This window comes from Hyla sarda, chromosome 6, assembly GCF_029499605.1.
Source record: "Hyla sarda isolate aHylSar1 chromosome 6, aHylSar1.hap1, whole genome shotgun sequence".
In the NCBI taxonomy this organism is placed as follows: domain Eukaryota; kingdom Metazoa; phylum Chordata; class Amphibia; order Anura; family Hylidae; genus Hyla; species Hyla sarda.
The window spans coordinates 195,497,532-195,515,324 of NC_079194.1; the positions used below are offsets into that span (position 1 = coordinate 195,497,532).

The following is a 17,793-nucleotide window of genomic DNA, read 5'->3' on the forward strand; positions in this document are numbered from 1 at the left end:
GTTAATAGCGCGCAGCGCCGCGATCGGCGCTGCGCGCTATTAGCGGCGGGTCCCGGCTTCACTATGACGCCGGGCCCGCCATGATATGATGCGGGGTTACCGTGTAACCCCGCGTTATATCACGGGAGCAGGACCAAGGACGTACCTGTACGTCCTTGGTCCTTAAGGGGTTAAAGGGGTACTCCAGTGAAAAACATCTTATCCCCTATCCAAAGGATAGGGAATAAAATGTCTGATCGCGGGGGTTCTGCCGCTGGGCACCCCGGTTATCTATGCACGGAGCGAACTTCATTCCGTGCCGGATGACTGGTGACTACAGCCGCCACGCACCCTCCATTCATGCCTATGGGAGGAGGCATGACGGCTACAGAATAGCATGAACGGAGGGGGCGTAGCATGACGTCCCTGCTGCCCCGGAGATCCCCACGATCAGACATCTTATCCCCTATGCTTTGGATAGTGGATAAGATGTTTTTCACTGGAGAACCCCTTTAAATGTCACTGTTTACATTCACTGAAACAACATACAAAATGAAATGCAGGGAAAAAAACATACAAAAGTTTATTTAAACCATAAATAAAAAATACTAAAAATCTCAAACAATAACAGCAGATACTATTCTACTCCTTTAACCCTTTATTGTTACTACTTACTCTGCATTCTACTCTTGACACATAGCGTAGGCCACCATTTAGTGAGAGCTATGATTAGTTGAAATCAATCTCCTTTAGAAGGATGTAATAGAATTAGGCATTCACATTTCACATTGAAGAACTAATGCCCAAATGGGTATATGACCTCTTCAGTCTTGGAGTTAATTTTGGACAAGTCAAAGTCTGTTTGCAAACATTTAATCAAATACTGAAGTCATGAGTCCATGAAGCTTGAACTCTTCTATCACTTGCTTGGAGTGCTTGATTTTAGCTGCCAGAGCCTCAAAGACATCGCTCTGGTCCACCGCTGTGGCTACTTTATAAATGAACTGTTCTGACGATTCCAAACCACGAAGGCCGAGGTTAACACCACAACCTAAGGACAGCAGCAAAAATAAATAAGAAAAAAGTATGCAAATGTACAAATAGCCCTTCTACTAAACATAAAAAAAGCTTCAGCATGGGACATTGTCATGTCAGACTGGCTAAAGGATCCTCCAGTCAGCCTTAGCTCTAACACAAAAATAGGCCCCATTTGGAGCGAACTTTGGAGCCGGTCACTAACCACTATGGTATATCTCTATTATTTGAATGTTTTATAACAATTTTACAGGTCTCTGCTTACTTTCAATGAATAGAAATGTTTCTCAGGGAACGCCTGTTTTCCGGATTCTAGGTGGTGGGGCCACCTCAAGCCCTCTGATGATTGTTTCTACTCACAGAATCCAATTAAAAATCTTCAAAATAGCGAGAAATATATAAGGTGTTCTATAAAGGTTTTTTCTTGAAAACATTCATTAAGGGAAGAGACACTCACCTACCATGTACCTTAGATAGTACTTTGGAACGCCACAGGCACGACTGCTAGAGTGCGACTGTTACGTCTGCATCCCCTATAGCTAACGCCAGCATATTTATATTCAATTGACTGTATATTCTAAATTTGGATCCCCTCACACACTGCAATGTATTGAAATCTAAATTGCCCTTTGATATATCAAAAAACAAGACCAGACCAGTGGGAAACACCATCTATACCACAGCGCCTAGATACTTTGTAAGGTGACTTACCATGTCCTGTTTCAGGCAGAAGATGGAGCTCTGCAATAACCCAGGAACTATTCAAGTTATTTAAAAATGGTAAGATATATAAAGACTTCTCTTTTATAAGACTATGAACTTGCCAGCGGAAATTGCTGAGTCATAATCTAGAACTGCAATCCATAAAGCCATGGCATAAATTGGCCAGTAAAGCTTTGTTCCGTCATGGTTTGAATTAGAATACACATTGATTTCCTTTATTGTCGAAATTTCTGCCATTACAAAATGTTACACTAGCCTACTCAAATAGAGTATTAAGAAATAACAATACTACTTGCATAATTATATATTTATTTACTATTTTGTGCTTTATTTAAATGTATATCTGTGTTATTTTATAATAAGGCAGAAAGATCAAGAATTCCATTACATCAACTATCTTTATCAGCATTACAAGGTGTTTTCCAACCCAATAAATGTAAACCCTTTAAATTCAAATAGATTGAATAAATTAAAAAATAACAAGGACTTGTCCTTGAAGGTTGTATGTAGTTCAACTGGCTCCCACCTCTGATGACGTCTCGCTCCCCGCTCAGTCAATCACTGCACTGAGCAGGGAAACGGCATGACATTGCAAGCTAGCAGAACAGGAGTGCAGAGAAAACCTGAAGATCTTAAAGGGGTACTCCGCCCCTAGACATCTTATCCCCTATCCTTTGGATAGGGGATAAGATGTCAGATCGCCGGGGTCCCGCTGCTGGGGACCCCGGGGATCGCCGCTGCAGCACCCCGCTATCATTACTGCGCAGAGTGAGATCGCTCTGCACGTAATGACAGGCAATACAGGGGTCGGAGCATCGTTATGTCACGGCTCCGCCCCTCGTGACATCACGGCCCGCCCCCATCAATACAAGTCTATGGGTGGGGGCGTGGAGGTCGTCACGCCCCCTGCCATAGACTTGCATTAAGGGGACGGGCCGTGATGTCATGAGGGGCGGAGCCATGAAGTCACGCTGCTCCATCCTCTGTATCGCCCGTCATTACGCACAGAGCGAACTCGCTCTGTGCAGTAATGATGGCGCGGTACCGCAGCGGCGATCCCCGCAGCATGTACTCTCTGGGGACGGATTACAAACGAGGTGCCGTGTGCAAGATCACGGGGGTCCCCAGCGGCGGGACTCCCGCGATCAGGCATCTTATCCCCTATCCTTTGGATAGGGGATAAGATGTCTAAGCACCGGAGTACTCCTTTAATAAGGCTTGGTTTTAGCTTTCTATTAAGACCCTCCTAAACTCCTGAAAGGAATCTACAACTACTGGAATGTCTGGACCCTTCAAAACATCAACAGGTTACTTAACAAGTCCAAGAAAAATTCTCAGGTAAATTTTAGAAGCCATGTTCTTTCTAATATCTTATAAAGTAGAAACCACCTTTCCAGTTCAAGGCTGTAAGATGGATCTTCCCCTACCCTTTAAATTCTCAAGTTAACAAAGCCATGTGCATAGAGATTGTACAGAGACAGGCAGAAACCCTGCAATATGTATACAAGTTTCTAGGTGTGATTTCTTATGCATCATGGCATCAGATAGACCATGCCACATTTATTTTCAGGGGTACAGTAGGGCCCTTTACGGGTTTATGGGGGAAATATGACAGAGAGATTGTGCAATGTATTAAGCTTCAGATTAGAACTACACAACTGAAAGGGGTACTCCGGTGGTCAACATGTTTTTCCGTTTTTGACCCTATTTGTTTTGTTTCATTTCTATTCTTCTTGTTTAGCCTACTCTATTTCCATTCTTTGTTGTCTTTTTATCCCCCACTTTGTTTTCCTATCTTTGCTTCTATTTCCTGTTTCTTGCTGTGCTGAACACTACAAATCCCAGCATGCCACATACCTTTGGGGCGGCTCCTTTTTTTTTTGTTTGTTCCGCCCTTTGCCCACCCTACTATTTTCCCGGGTCAGCCCCCTTATACACAGCACACTAATATAATCAGCTTTGGTTGTCATACACACACAAAAGGGACTACAACTCCCAGCATGTGTCATTCAGGAGTCTTCAGTCTGTGGTATAACACCAGCATGCTGCCTCTGTAGTCTCCTGGGGGTTGTAGTTCACCACACCTCTATAGGGCATACACCAGTGTTTCCCAACCAGGGTGCCTCCAGGTGTTGCAAAACTACAACTCCCAGAATGCCCTGTGCATGCTAGGAGTTGTAGTTTTGCAACAGCTGGAGGCACACAGGTTGGGAAACACTGGTGTAACATGATGTGTATGCTGAATAGGCTAGAACAGTGTTTCCCAACCAGTGTGCCTCCAGCTGTTGCAAATCTACAACTCCCAGCATGCCCAAAGTCTGTCAGGACATGCTGGGAGTTGTAGTTTTCCAACAGCTGGAGACACACTGGTTTGCAAACACTAGCATACACACACATAACAGGGACTAAAACTCCCAGCATGTGTCATTCAGGAGTCCCCCCCCCCCTCCCTTCACATATAGAGATCATTCCCAGTATGATATTTATTCCCCTGCAGTCCATACATCCCCAGCCCCTGCACCTTCTCATCCTCCCCTTCAGATAACACTTATCTTCTCTGTGTTCCTTCTCCTGTGCAGACCTGCATCCTTAGAATACAGAGCAGGGGGGAGGGGAGGTGAGGGGCTGTGTATTCAGCTGGATGAGATGAGGGGGCGTGGCTTATTTTACTCATGCAGACAGAGAAGAAAAAAAAAAAAAAGCTGTGACATCTTGTCCACAACAGACTCAGAACTGTGGACAACAGTAAAAGAAAACCCTCTGAACTACAGAACTTCCTTCCCAACAAACAGGTAAGAAAAACACACACATGCTGCCAAAACATATAATACATGTATATTGCTAAAAAACTAAACTTACAAAGAAGATGCCATATAGTCAAAAAAATTAACCACCGGAGTACCCCTTTAAGTTGTGCTTGAAATGCCACTTTATATGTGAATTTTAGGGCAACTGTTTTTTTTTTATATTTAAAACAAATAAGGAAAAAGACAGGTTGACCAAGACTTACCTGTATCAAAATTGAGAACACGAGCAGCCTCTCCCTCTAACGTGACCACAATGTTGTCCCCCTCAATAAAGGCAGATGTCACCCTCCTGTGGGACAACATAATTTCAAATAGTCTGCGACTACACTGCAAATGCGGGAGTGTAATGTCACTCATTCTGGGCTCAATATCAGTCTTGTAAGCATTGAATGACTGGTGAAAAATGTTTTTCATGACCTGAAGGTAGAAGAACCTGTTTTAGTTTGGTAACGATTTATTGTTTTTATCAAGTGTGTCTTCAAAAATACAAAGTTGTGTTACATGCGTCTGCAACAATACAACATTCTAAAATATAGAGATTTACAGTATTTTCATGGAGCCATCACCCTCACAGACAATACCGAAGATGTATCGGTAAATAGCCTTATATGATTCTTTTACTAAAGATAGTGTTGGTCTTAAAATGAGGGTTTGTCCTCTTTGGGTCTTATGTTTAGGCATGATGTATTCTTCTCCACTTTTGGGTGTTGAGCGCACACCGAAGATCCACAACAAATTATTTTCTAATACACATGAATGGGGTTTTTATCTTCTCTATTAAACATCTGTAAAATACTGTATAACATTTCTATTTATTTCTGTCAAGCAATGTCAAAAACAAAAGTTTTCCAAGAACAAGCACAATTCTACTAAGCAAATTATAATTTCGCTTCTTTGTTCCATAAGAGTATTCTCCAATGATTTATATATTTTACAATAAACTATACCTATACACTATAAATCAAAATCTTACTGATAGGGTTAAATGGGTACAACAGTAAGTAAATTATTTTTTATAATAGGGTATGGTTGCTATAAAAAAAAGCCATACTCACCTGCCCCGATCCCACACCACTGCTGTACTGAGGGTACTTTTAGAGGATGCTAGGCGAGTTGGCTCCCTGCCTCCATTGTGCTTTGGAGTACTATGGCAGTGCAATTGTAATGGGAAGAACTTAAAACATACCTAATTTAAAATTGTAATTAGCCCTTCTTTTTACAGCTATTCACCCGCACTATAACCCAGTACATTGGGTTTAGTGTGGGTGAAATAGCTGTCAGATTCTATTTAAAACTTGCACAGCCATTCCAATGCATACATGGTCATTGATAATGGTGGAAAAAAGGAACATACTGGGCTGTGTTTATAATAAAAAGCTTCCAAATATTTGTCGTAATGTGTCCAGGCCTGGATCATTACAGGCTTCTTTGGACCCCAATGCAAAAAAATATGTAATTGTGCCCTCTGCCCTCTATATATGACATTTATATTACACTGGGGCAGGAATTAGACTACTACCTCTGCACTACCTCCCTTGTTTCTGCCCCTAAAAACCAACTGCATACACAGCCCATTAGGGACTGCCCGCAACTATTTCCCACTTGTTCATGTAATTATAGGCCATTCAATGGGTTTCTAAATTCCAGCCACTATTGTTATTTCATACACAAGTGTGGAGATATTTTCTATGGTAACAAAAGTAGTTAAAGAAGCCATTGTGTCTCTGCATTAGCGGTAACCAGGTAACCACACGGGCAGGCAGGTTAGTGACTCAACAGTGGCTATTCACCATTTCTTCATAGTAGGATAATAAAGCACAGTGACTCATCACAGTGAAGAAACAGGCAGAAAATGACCTTTGGACAGTCCATGACTTGTGATTATAATAACTTTCTCTATAAAGAAATGCTGCCCGGGAAACATATTCATAGAGACAACACCAGAAAAATATGTAGCTGCAGGGTGTAAACATAAATATGTAAAAAAAAATTATAATAATACAAAATGCAAGTGTAACTCGGGGGTCATGAAAACAGTGTAGCTCATGATGCCACTCATTTCTGCAATTATCTTTATTATCTATTAATACTGCATAAACTATGTAAAGCAGCCATGGAGGATGAACCTTAGTGACAAATCACTCAACATTTGGATATACTGTTGGATAAACACTTGGAGATACTCTGACACCTTCAAATCTACAGTGATCAATAAATATGATAGAAGATGCTGATTCCAAATCTCTCATTTTAATCTTTCTACTGACTTGCACCCTTTTTCCTCCTCCCAAACTGTAAGCCTGAAAATACAGGAGTTTATATAGTCTTCTCCATTATATCACTGAGCTTAACAGTCCTTTCTATGTAGAATATACTCTGTTTGTAGACTTACAGAGAGGAAATGCAAATGAATAAGTTATGCAAGATAAAAATGTAAGATTAAGAATCATGGTCTTTCTCCTATTTACTGACTACATTAGTTTAGTAGGGTTTTGTAATTCACACGTCCAGCTGCCCATGTTGCCCTATCATTAAGTAGAAACAATGGACTGTGTTGTTCCATATCTCCAGTAATTCGGGCAGCAGTCGGGGCGGCAGTAGTAGCTCGATCCTCGACAATGGTTAGGCGTCTTTATGTGTGACATTGTTCAGTTTCCTGTAGTCAACACAGAAGTGGATGGTTCCACCTTTCTTCTTGACCAGGACAAGTGGCGCCACCCAGGGGCTCTGACTTGGATCACGTCAGCCTCCATAATGTCGGGCAGCATCTTCTTGACAGTCTGATACATGTCTGGCGCGATCGGACGATGTCTTTCCTTGATAGGCAGGCTGTCACCTGTGAGGATTCGGGGCTAGTTCATTGAAGTCTGCCCGAAGTCTGTAGGGTGCTTGCTGCGCAGCCTGCTGGCCTGAAGGGGACGGATGGGGAAGAGAGGCATGCAAGGCATCTAATATTTCAGCAAAACTATTTTTCAATGTTCATCCCCAATATAAACTCAGAAGACCCTTTATCAGTCACATTAGTTACAATCACTCCCTGCCCGGTAGGTACATGCTTTCCCAACTGAATAGTTGGCTCCCAGTATCCATGTCTGGGGACTAGTTGCCCATTACCAGCTACTACCATGAAATTGACATAATCAGGCTCACACTATAAAATAGCATCCCAATGCTGATAAAAAATACTTTTAGATAAGGTAAACTTTTACATAGGGGCAGGAGGCTACATAAAGTAAGAGTCCTGATTTAGGTCTTTCGGGAGTTGGACCTTATGACTGTTTTCCTGAGGACATCCTCCAACAGGCACCGCTAGCATTAAGCCGGATGCCAGTCCATGCGAGCCCGCATCCGACGCTGAACTAAAGAGTCCCAGAAAGAATAGGGTGGTGAGTGGTGCGGTGCACCAATAATACCTTTAATTTCTATCATCATCTTTAAAATTCTACTATGTTACTCCTGCGGAACTAATATAGAGAACAATAGCGAACTTTGCACTATTTTTATACTTTTTTTTTTTTTAATACCATTTTTATGCCTATCTTATCCCTAATCATTTTATCTCCACCTGTATCATTAAGCCTTATTTATTATACCCCGAACTAATAGTGGGGAACATCTATCATATTGGCTTGCTATTATTGTTTTCTAATGTACCTATATCTACAATAATTCTCTGGAGCCTGAGCAAGGGCCCTGCGCTAGACTTAAGTTATTCTATGTAATACATCGCATTTTATTTAATAAATACTCATATTTCATTGTACTGGATCTAACTATCTTCTTATCTTGTATACCTTTGAGGACTGGTCACATATGATTTGTATATATATATATATATATAATTATTTTTGTACTTATAATGATTTTAGTCTTTATACAGAGGATGAGCATGAGGAACCAATGATGTCCGGTGTCAGACTCTGCAAAAAAAGATGTGACTGGAAGAAGTCCTGACGTCTGGACCAGATGAAGAAGAAAAGGAACAACAATAGAGAAGATGTCACCTGTGAGTCATTAAAGCATTATGTATTCTGCCTGACTGTCCCATCACTGCTGAGGTCACTTATAATTTCTGCAGTGAAGAAAGATGAAACTAAACACTGATCTGTGGCTCTCCAACCGTTTATACTATGCAGTCCATTTTATTTTGGTGGGGTTCAACTGCTGGGACCCACACCTAAAAAAAAAGGGGCTGCATATTTGTTATTTGTCTCAGATGGCAGCCCATTTAAGAGTAAGCCAATTGTACTGGTCATTTGGAAGCCTTATTTTATCTTACCCACCAAAATAAACAAAAATTGGATGTGCAAGGAGGTACGGCATGAGCACATAACAGCATATTGGCTCTTCATTACCATTCCATACCATGCATATGTGTAATACAGCAGTGTGCATGATTACTAAGCAAACTCTGCATAAATTTTTTTTTTACAGCGTATTATCTTTCATATTAATAAATGATGTTGCATTTCTACTGTGCAAGAGACAGTAAGTTGTTTATTTAAGCCACAAAACTGTCCCAGAACACCCCCACCTTCCCCATAGTTTTTAATATTCCCCATCTCCGTCTCTGACCTGGAGCACATCACATGTAGGAGACACAATGAATGGGGATTTTTCTTTTTAAGTTCAAAAGTTGAACATTGTTGTGACACATTTTAAGGCAATTCATTTCAGAGTCATCACCAAAACATTTAAATCATTGCTGGGAGATGTTATTTTCAGAAGAACACTTAAAATAAGTTTACATTATAAAGACTGTTTATAAATAGTTGTGCAATGTTCAGAGCTCCAGCTGCCCCCCATGTGTCTCACACATCCTATTTTATACATGCATTCCATTTTATACATTTGCTGAATATTATTTAGGTAATGAAACAAGTTACATTGTCCAGATAGGGACATAGTACAGGGGCTGAGGAGTCGATCACACTGGGTCTCACTTCTGAGACCTGCTGTGATCCTAACTTAAAAACCAGGGAAGCGGATGGCATGCCACTCCACTCCCTGGCGAGGGATATGACAACTCAAATTCAAAGAATAATTTCCTGAGTGTCTTTGTAATGCTGTCAGTATGGGTCATTAGACTTGAGGTCAGTTTGGAACTTGCAGCCATAATACAGATGCAAAAATTTGTAAAACTGGCTTAAAGGGGTACTTGGCCCCTGACATCTTATCTCCTTTCCAAAGGATAAGATGACCGATGGCAAGGGATTCGACCACTGGGACCCCCCCCCCTCGATATACAGCCCAGCACCCCAGCATTCTGAACATTTATGACCCTATGCCATCACACATCTAGGGGTATTTAGGGGCGGAGTACCCCTTTAAAGTTGGAATCCCACAAGCAGTTTTTGTACAGTTTATTAGTCTAAACCAGGAGTGCATTTAAAAGGAAAGTGATCCACGTCTGTCTATGGCTCAAAAAACTGCAACAAAAATGCATCAAAAACTACATGGGTTTCCAGCCTAAATAAAATTGTATTTCTTGTACATGCACCTTTAAAGGAGTATTCTGTATCAGTATTTAAAGGGGTATTCCGGGAATTTTTTTTATTTGACTATGCTACAGGGGCTGTAAAGTTAGTGTAGTTTCTCACAATTCTAATGTGATTTTCACCCCAATATTTATTTTTAACAGCAGACAAAATGACTGCTGTCTCGGAATTTTCCCAGCTTGCAATGCGGTCGAGATCTGACTCACTAGTCAGCTGATGATAAGGAGCCTGTCTGCTTCAATGGGTGGAGAGAGCAATCTTCAAGTAATGCAACAGCTGGAGGCACTCTGATTGAAAACCACAGGTCTGCAGCTCATTTATGTTTCAATGGGTGGGGTAGCTGATGTGTGGGAAGGAGGAAAATGGTATCATGGGATTTGTAGGCAAACAAGAAAACTGAAAACAGGAAATACAAGTTCAGAGAAAGCTAGCCACAGTGTTCTGGTAATCTCACAACATAGCCATTTAGCCCAAGATAAGTGCAGATCCTTCCTAAGCATGTCCATTACTGTCTGCCAGGTACGTACTAAAATCACCTTATGGTGGATAACCCCTTTAAACTATCACTCTGAAACATATATCTTACTAATATAGTGTTGTCACAAACTGTACTGAAGTCAGCATTTTTTGATTGAAATATTCCTGACAGGTAGTTGTGTAGTTCTTTCATTGTTGGTGTAGTGCTGTCTCAGCGGTGGAAACAGGAGTGCTGTGTAAGTGGAGGAGACAGGGTGGGAGGGCTGTGATAAAGAGCTGATGGAAAGCAATATATTTTCGGAATGCACTGAGCAACTGCTGAACCATAAAGAGAGAGAGGAAAGGGTAGGGGAGAGCATTACATACATATGAAAAGAAGCTATATGATTCTGCTGTGTTTTTATTTAATTTATTTTATTACCTGACCTGGGAGTATCCCTTTAAAGACAAGCTTGATAGATCATCTATTGTGTGCCTGTCCACCACTTCTTCTTACCGATATGAAAATGTGGCCAGAAAATAATACGATATTTTATGGCAGATTATGTGGTTGATGATCTATTTATTTCTCCAAGCAGATATAGCTGTTCCAACCAAATACTTCCCTCCCTCCAGGCAGATAAAAATGGAAGAGAGTCAGCAAACCACCCTCGCAAATCAAGAACAATTTCTAAACATAACTGCACAAATATCTCCATTGTGACAGTTACATTGGGCAGAAACTGCTCTTTTTCCCAGGAACATTTGAGGTCATTAAAAAGATATTAAGATAAGGAAATCACAGTGGGATAAAGCATTCATGTATGAAACACTTCGGGAGGGTTGGGTTTCTGTAACCCTGTGTTATTATAGTCTAGTAACACTATTATTGTAGCGTATGCCTGCACAGTGGCTTACATTTTAGGATGAATCCGCACAGGATGGAATAAATTGCTGCAGATTTGTACAGATACAATCAATAGCAGAATACAGTGGTAGGTAAATCCTATTCACATGCTGTGGATTCTTTCCATTGAAAACCAGAAAGCATGCTCATTCTGTTTCTCCATTTGTTGCTGATTTATCATAGATTTCTCTGCAGATTTCACCACTTTCAGTATCTCTGGGGTGAAATCTGCTGTGATGGTGCAGTAAAAATTAGCAAGTAACACAACTTTCCAAACATATGGACTATTTTTGAGGGTTTTCTTCAAGCTGCTATTCTGGAATATTTTAAGGAAAATAACCTTCTAACACAGCACCAACATGGGTTTATGAGGGATCGGTCCTGTCAGACTAATCTGATCAGCTTCTATGAGGAGGTCAGTTCTAGATTAGATCAGGGTGAAGCTGTGGATGTTATATATCTGGACTTTTCTAAGGCATTTGATACTGTGCCACACAAAAGGTTAGTACATAAAATGAGGATGCAGGGACTTGGAGAGGATATATGTAAATGGGTTAGCAACTGGCTCAGTGTTAGGAAGCAGAGGGTGGGAATGGAGCTTACTCTTGTTGGGTGACAGTTACTAGTGGGGTACCACAGGGGGTCAGTACTGGGTCCACTATTTTTTTTATAAGTTTATAAATGAACTTGTAGAATTTCAATATTTGCAGATGACACTAAACTGGGCAAGGTGAACACTACAGAGGATGATAACATAATATTACAGAGGGATCTGGGGAAGTTGGAGGCTTGGGAACAGACATGGCAAATGAAATTTGATGTGTATACATGTAAGGTTATGTACTTTGTCCGTAAAAACAAAATGTACAATTATGTGCTAAATAATAAGACATTAGGTAAAACTACTACTTTTGGTGGACAGTAAACTCAACTTTAGTGATCAGTGCCCGGCAGCAGCTGCCAAGGCTAATAAAGTAATTAGGTGTATTAAGAGAGGCATAGAGGCGCATGACAAGGATATAGTTTTGCCTCTGTATAAATCACTGGGCAGACCACATATGGAGTATTGTGTCCATTTTTGGGCACAGTATATTAGAAAAACATGGCTGAACTGAAGAGGGTGCAGGGGAGGGCGAGAAAGATAATTTGTGGTATGGGAGGGTTAGAGTGCCATGACTTATCAAGCTTGGGGTTGTTTAGTTTGGAGAAAAGACATCTTGGGGAGCAATCTGATCACAATGTACAAATATATGAATGGACAGTACAGAGATCTTTCTAGTGATCTTTTTATACCTAGGCCGGTAACCATGACAAGGGGGCATCCTCTACATCTAGAAGAAAGAAGGTTTCACCATCATCACAGACAGAGATTCTTTACTATAAGAGCAGTGAGACTATGGAAGTCTCTGCTGTTCAGGATCGCGCTCCGGCCGTGCTTTGCCCCTGCTGTCGGCAGGGCTGGGATTCGCATCGTGGGACGTGCCCGCATGCCAGTCCCAGCCTGTCACTTACCATGCTCCTCTGACTCCTCCTCTGCTGCTTCTCAGCTCCGGCGCATGTGTCCCCGTCCCCAAGGGCACACGAGCACCGGAGCTCTGAAGTTTAAAGGGCCAGTGTGCCCATAATTATGTCACACACTTGTCTATAAGTTCCTGCACCTCCCCCTTTTCCCTGCTGGATCTTCAGTGCCACTAGCCTGAGACTGAGTGTTCCTTGTTGCCTGTTTGCCTTATCCGTGTATCCAGACCTTCCTGCTATGTTATTTGACTTCACACCTTTGCTACCTGCCTTGACCTTCTGCTACATCTGACTACACTACTGCCTTATCCTTCGGCAGCTACCAGAGTGGTCGAGCCGTGTCGGGGGTAGCGACCTAGGTGTCGCCTGCGGCAGCAAGCCCATCCTGCCTTGTGTGGCGGGCTCTGGTGAAGACCAGTGGCACCTTAGACTCCGCTCCCCGAGTCATCAGCCACACAGGTTAGAGGATCCACATCCAGCTCCGTAACAGCAAGATCCGGCCATGGATCCTGCAGGGGTCCCTCTGCCAGATAATCCGGATCTCACTTCCATCGTGGCACTCCAGTCACAGCAGTTGGACAAGCAGGCAAAGCATTTGAGACAGTTGTCTGCCTTTATGCAGCAGTTACTCCCTGCTCAACAACAACTGCCACAGCCTCCTCCTGCTCCGGTCTTGCCTCCCGCTCCTGCAGTCGTCTTCCGATCAAAACTCTGCTTGTCTCTTCCAGAGAAATATGAGGGGGATCCGAAGTCCTGTCGTGGTTTCGTGACTCAGTGCTCCATGCACATTGAACTCATGGCGGAACAGTTCACTAAGGAACGAGCAAAGGTGGCCTTCGTAATCAGTCTCTTTACTAGAAGGGCTTTGGCCTGGGCAACTCCACTTTGGGATCGTAGTGATGCTCTCACAACTAATCTCCAGGCATTCCTGTCGGAATTTCATGGTGCCTTCGAAGAACCAGCCTGAGCTTCCTCCGCTGATTCGGCATTGCTGAGTCTATCTCAAGGCAACTCCTCTGTGGGAGAGTATGCCATATGATTTTGTACCCTGGCATTGGAGTTATCATGGAATAATGAAGCTCTTTGCGCTACCTTCAAGAGAGGATTATCAAGTCATATCAAGGATGTCCTCGCTGCCTGGGAATTGCCATCTAACCTGAATGAACTAATACAGTTGGCATCCTGGATTGATATCCGTTTCTCTGAGCGACATGAGGAACTACACAAAGAAAGGGAGTCTGCACAACCTCGGTGCTTTCCTCGTCTGGCACCTGTCCTCCAGCAACCACCGCAACCTTCTACGTTGCCTCCCGCAGTGGAGGCTATTCAAGTGGATGGGTCTTGACACTGAAGGAAAGAACTCACTGACGAAATGAGAATCTATGCCTATACTGCGCCAGTGCAGATCACTTCCTCAAAGATTGTCCTCTGCATCCACAGTCACAAGGAAATGCTCTCACCTAGGGTGTGATGCTGCACCATCACTGCCACCAGACTGCTTGTTGTATCATCTCACAAGCCTGTAGGGGTGATCTAATCTTCACCTTACAAGCTCTTTCCCTTTTATCATAGGTCACAGAATTTGGCATCTGGATTACACTGGACATGGTCATGTAGAGTAAAACAACTCCAAGTGTCTATTTCTGAACCCTTTTTGTACAAGTTTAAAGAATTAAATGTGAACGACTGTAAGCATCTGAACAGTTAAGAATATGGATTTTATTTTTAGTCTGGTATAAATGGGTTTGTTGAATGTATAAACATAGACTGTGATTATGCGTCTACTGTCAAAGTCTCATTATGTAAATAATAATTAAAGTCACTGGAACACAGCACATTGCACAGCCAGGGGAACAAATTGCCTAAAATATCCGATTGTGATGTGTTTACCGGTCTCCTAATGCTGGTAATTACACTAATCTTCCTCTTTACACACTTCCCATTTGCTATAAACTAAAGCAAAACACATTGTCCATTGACTAGAAATGTTTAAGTACAGAACAGCTTACTATAGTAAATAACAGTAACAGAAAATCATTAGCCTCTGTCTGGAACAGCCCACTTGCAAATGTGGTATGTACCAGAAGCATCTCTTCAAGAAACGACGATCCCTGAAATGTGGCACTATATGGCAGCATGCAGAGTAGGAAGCCAAAGGGACTCTGCGTGCCTTTATAAAAAAATCTGGTATGCATGAGGCAGTATATACCATTAAAAGGGAATGCATGGCCTTTTTTAACTGATAAGTGGAAGTTAGCTGTGAATACAGCTAATTGAATTTGTGGGAGGAGTCTGGAACCACTATATTTACTAGGGTTCGGGCAATAGGGTCCTCGTGGTGTCAGCGGCGGTTGCTACAGTGTACGTCACTTCCGGCTGGATTTGGCTCCGAATCACGGGTCAGGTAAGCGAGCAGCTGGGTGGCTGTACGCCAGTCTCCCTTCCGGGGGTGAAGCCGTCTTTCGCTTCCAGATACCAGGTACGAACTTGGTTTTTTGGCCGGAACAGGGGCGCGAGCGCGATCCCGCTCCCCTCACGCAGGACGGGTAGTGGGGTTGGAAGCATCTTTGCTTCGGGAGGTTCACTGTGCGGGGTGGGGGAGGCAGGGGGGGTGGGGAGGGAGGGGATATGCCGGTTGTAGGGATAGAGTACCTCCGGGCAGGTCCGCGGCTTGGGCCATGCTGCTCCTGGCTTGGGGGGGCGTTCTTGGTTCCTGCTGTTGCTAGGGAGCCAGGGGGGGGGGGGGGGAGGAACCATGACGGAAGCTGCATGCTAAGGCTGCACATCCAACAGTAGGGAGTGTATCCCTTGGTAAAAAAAAAAAAAAAAAAAAAAAAAAAAAAAGAGAGAGGTTTATTTTGGTCACATGATCTCGATTGTTTACGTGGTTTACTTGCTGTTTCAGCTACAAGCGGCGGCAAGCTCGGCTCGTGTCATACTCTTGGGGCTATACCTTGATTAAGCGAAGCTGGTTATCCGGAAATATATAATAAGAGGGGATCGCTTAGTGATTTGCTTAGCTACGGTTAGTTATTTCCTGTGTTACGTATGTTTTAGCAGGATTGCGGTACGGGTGACGGCCTTTTCATTAGGTATTTACACAGGGTTTCTCAGTTCGGCTGCATTAGGTCTCATGTTCCATTACTATTTGGTTGCAGGTCCGTGAGACGTACCCTTGTGGTTTTCCATTGCATCCTCCCTTCCGTGACAATCGTGGTAGGGTTTCATCTGCTTATGGCTATGCTTCCGTTCTCTATTTTATGTTGTTGATGTTAGGTTAGCATGTTTAAAAAAAAAAAAAAAAATAATCATACGTATTTTCTGATGTCTTTTTCTCAGGTGGTCCTAGGGTTTTCCTTCCTTTCCACCTACTTTCGTGTATATCTAAGGTAGCTTAATTTGTTGCAGGGGTAGGCACGTGGTAAAACATTTTCTGCACATAAGTCACCTCTTTTCTGCTATGTAGCTCACGGTTCACGAGTCGTTTAGTGGTTGCTTTCTAGATGGAGAGGGGGGGGGATCTCTGGTAGTCACTGTATGTTACTAGTTTTCGTCTTCCGGTTTCAGAGGCGGATTATCGGATAATCCTCGAATCCTCAGCCTGTTTTGCCAGGATAGGTTTATTATAGGGCATGCTGGTAGAGGTGGGTTGCCCTCGTCAATCCTCGTGCCTCGTAGTCCAGCTTAGGTCATATAGTTCAGTTAAATTGTCTTGTCTTTACTCACTCCTTGAGGCAGATTGTTCGTCAATCCACGCGCCTCCTGTTTGTTTTGGTGTCTTTAGTTTCTATGGGAGACTAGGGGCTATAGTCATCTGCCCTGATAGTTATCATTGTCATTCTTAGGTGATGTCTCTGGTTTCGGACAGCATGGAAGGGGCGGCCGCTCCCCCCTCGCCCGCCAGGTCATATTCAGCGGGAAGCGTACAGTCTCTTAGGACCTGGACCGTTCCTAGGATAACGGCCGAATTACGTCGTCGGGGGATTCCTTTCCCTGCGACGGCTAGAAAGGCGGAGCTATATCGTATTATGTGTTCTCAAGGCACCCCGGGGTCTCAGGATCAGACAGATCAGGGGTCCGTTGCCCTGGTACAGATCCATGCCATGCTCAACTCTCTTACTACATCTATGCAGAATGTACAGGACAGATTAACTACTTTGGAGGCTCGTACTGCCTCCGTGGTTCCGACTGTAGCTTCCGGGTCCGCGGCAACTTCAGCGCAGGGCGTTCCTGCGCAGGTGGCAGGCTCGTCAGGGTCTGCGATCGGTCAGGCCTCTCTTGTTGTCTCGGCACCAGCAGTCTCCTCTGTGCCTCCTGCCCCACAAGAGTCGGGCACGGCATCATTAGGGGTCTACCCCGCGGCGGGGGTCGCAGGCACAGGTACGTCTGCTCCAACTGTTACTCTCATTCCTGCGCACTTCATACCGGAAGCCATCAGGAGGGATATCCTAGAAGGGAAAGACGTGAATTTGGCTTCCCTCCTGGTGGCTTCCCAGGACGTGCTGGACAATAAAACGTTTGCTTGCGGTGAAGTTTCCGTAGTGGTCAAGGCAAGGGATCCGAGGTTAAACAGGAAATTAAATATTCCCGAGTTTGTACTGGCATTCGGCCTTTATAGAGATGTCATGTGTGCGGCCAGTCCTAGCAGGAGAATTGAGCTTGACCAGTATCTCCATAAATTAGTCGATCTCGGGTACAAGTACGGAGGCTTCGCCTTCTATGACTATCACCGTTCATTTTCGGCACAAGCTGCAGCTACACTGTTCCAGTTTCAACAAACTACTAACTGGGCAGTACTTGATACCGAGCTTTTTTGTAGGCATTTCGCTGGACTTAGGGCACCACTTTGTGCGGTTTGTCAATCGTCCTC

The 17,793-nt window shown here is 43.4% G+C and overlaps 1 protein-coding gene across 2 annotated transcripts in view; it reads right to left on the reverse strand.

Moving 5' to 3' along the window:
* Positions 1–520: 520 nt before the first annotated feature.
* The window catches only part of LOC130276570 (uncharacterized), a 103,735-nt gene continuing 86,462 nt past the window's right edge, over positions 521–17,793 (reverse strand). For both annotated transcript variants that reach the window (XM_056526115.1, XM_056526116.1), the window contains exons 5-6: positions 4,748–4,961; positions 521–1,030 (exon numbers count right to left, since the gene is read on the reverse strand). In XM_056526115.1, coding sequence (XP_056382090.1) covers positions 852–1,030; positions 4,748–4,961 — 393 coding nt within the window. In that variant the 3' untranslated portion in view covers positions 521–851. The remainder of the gene's footprint in view (positions 1,031–4,747; positions 4,962–17,793) is intronic.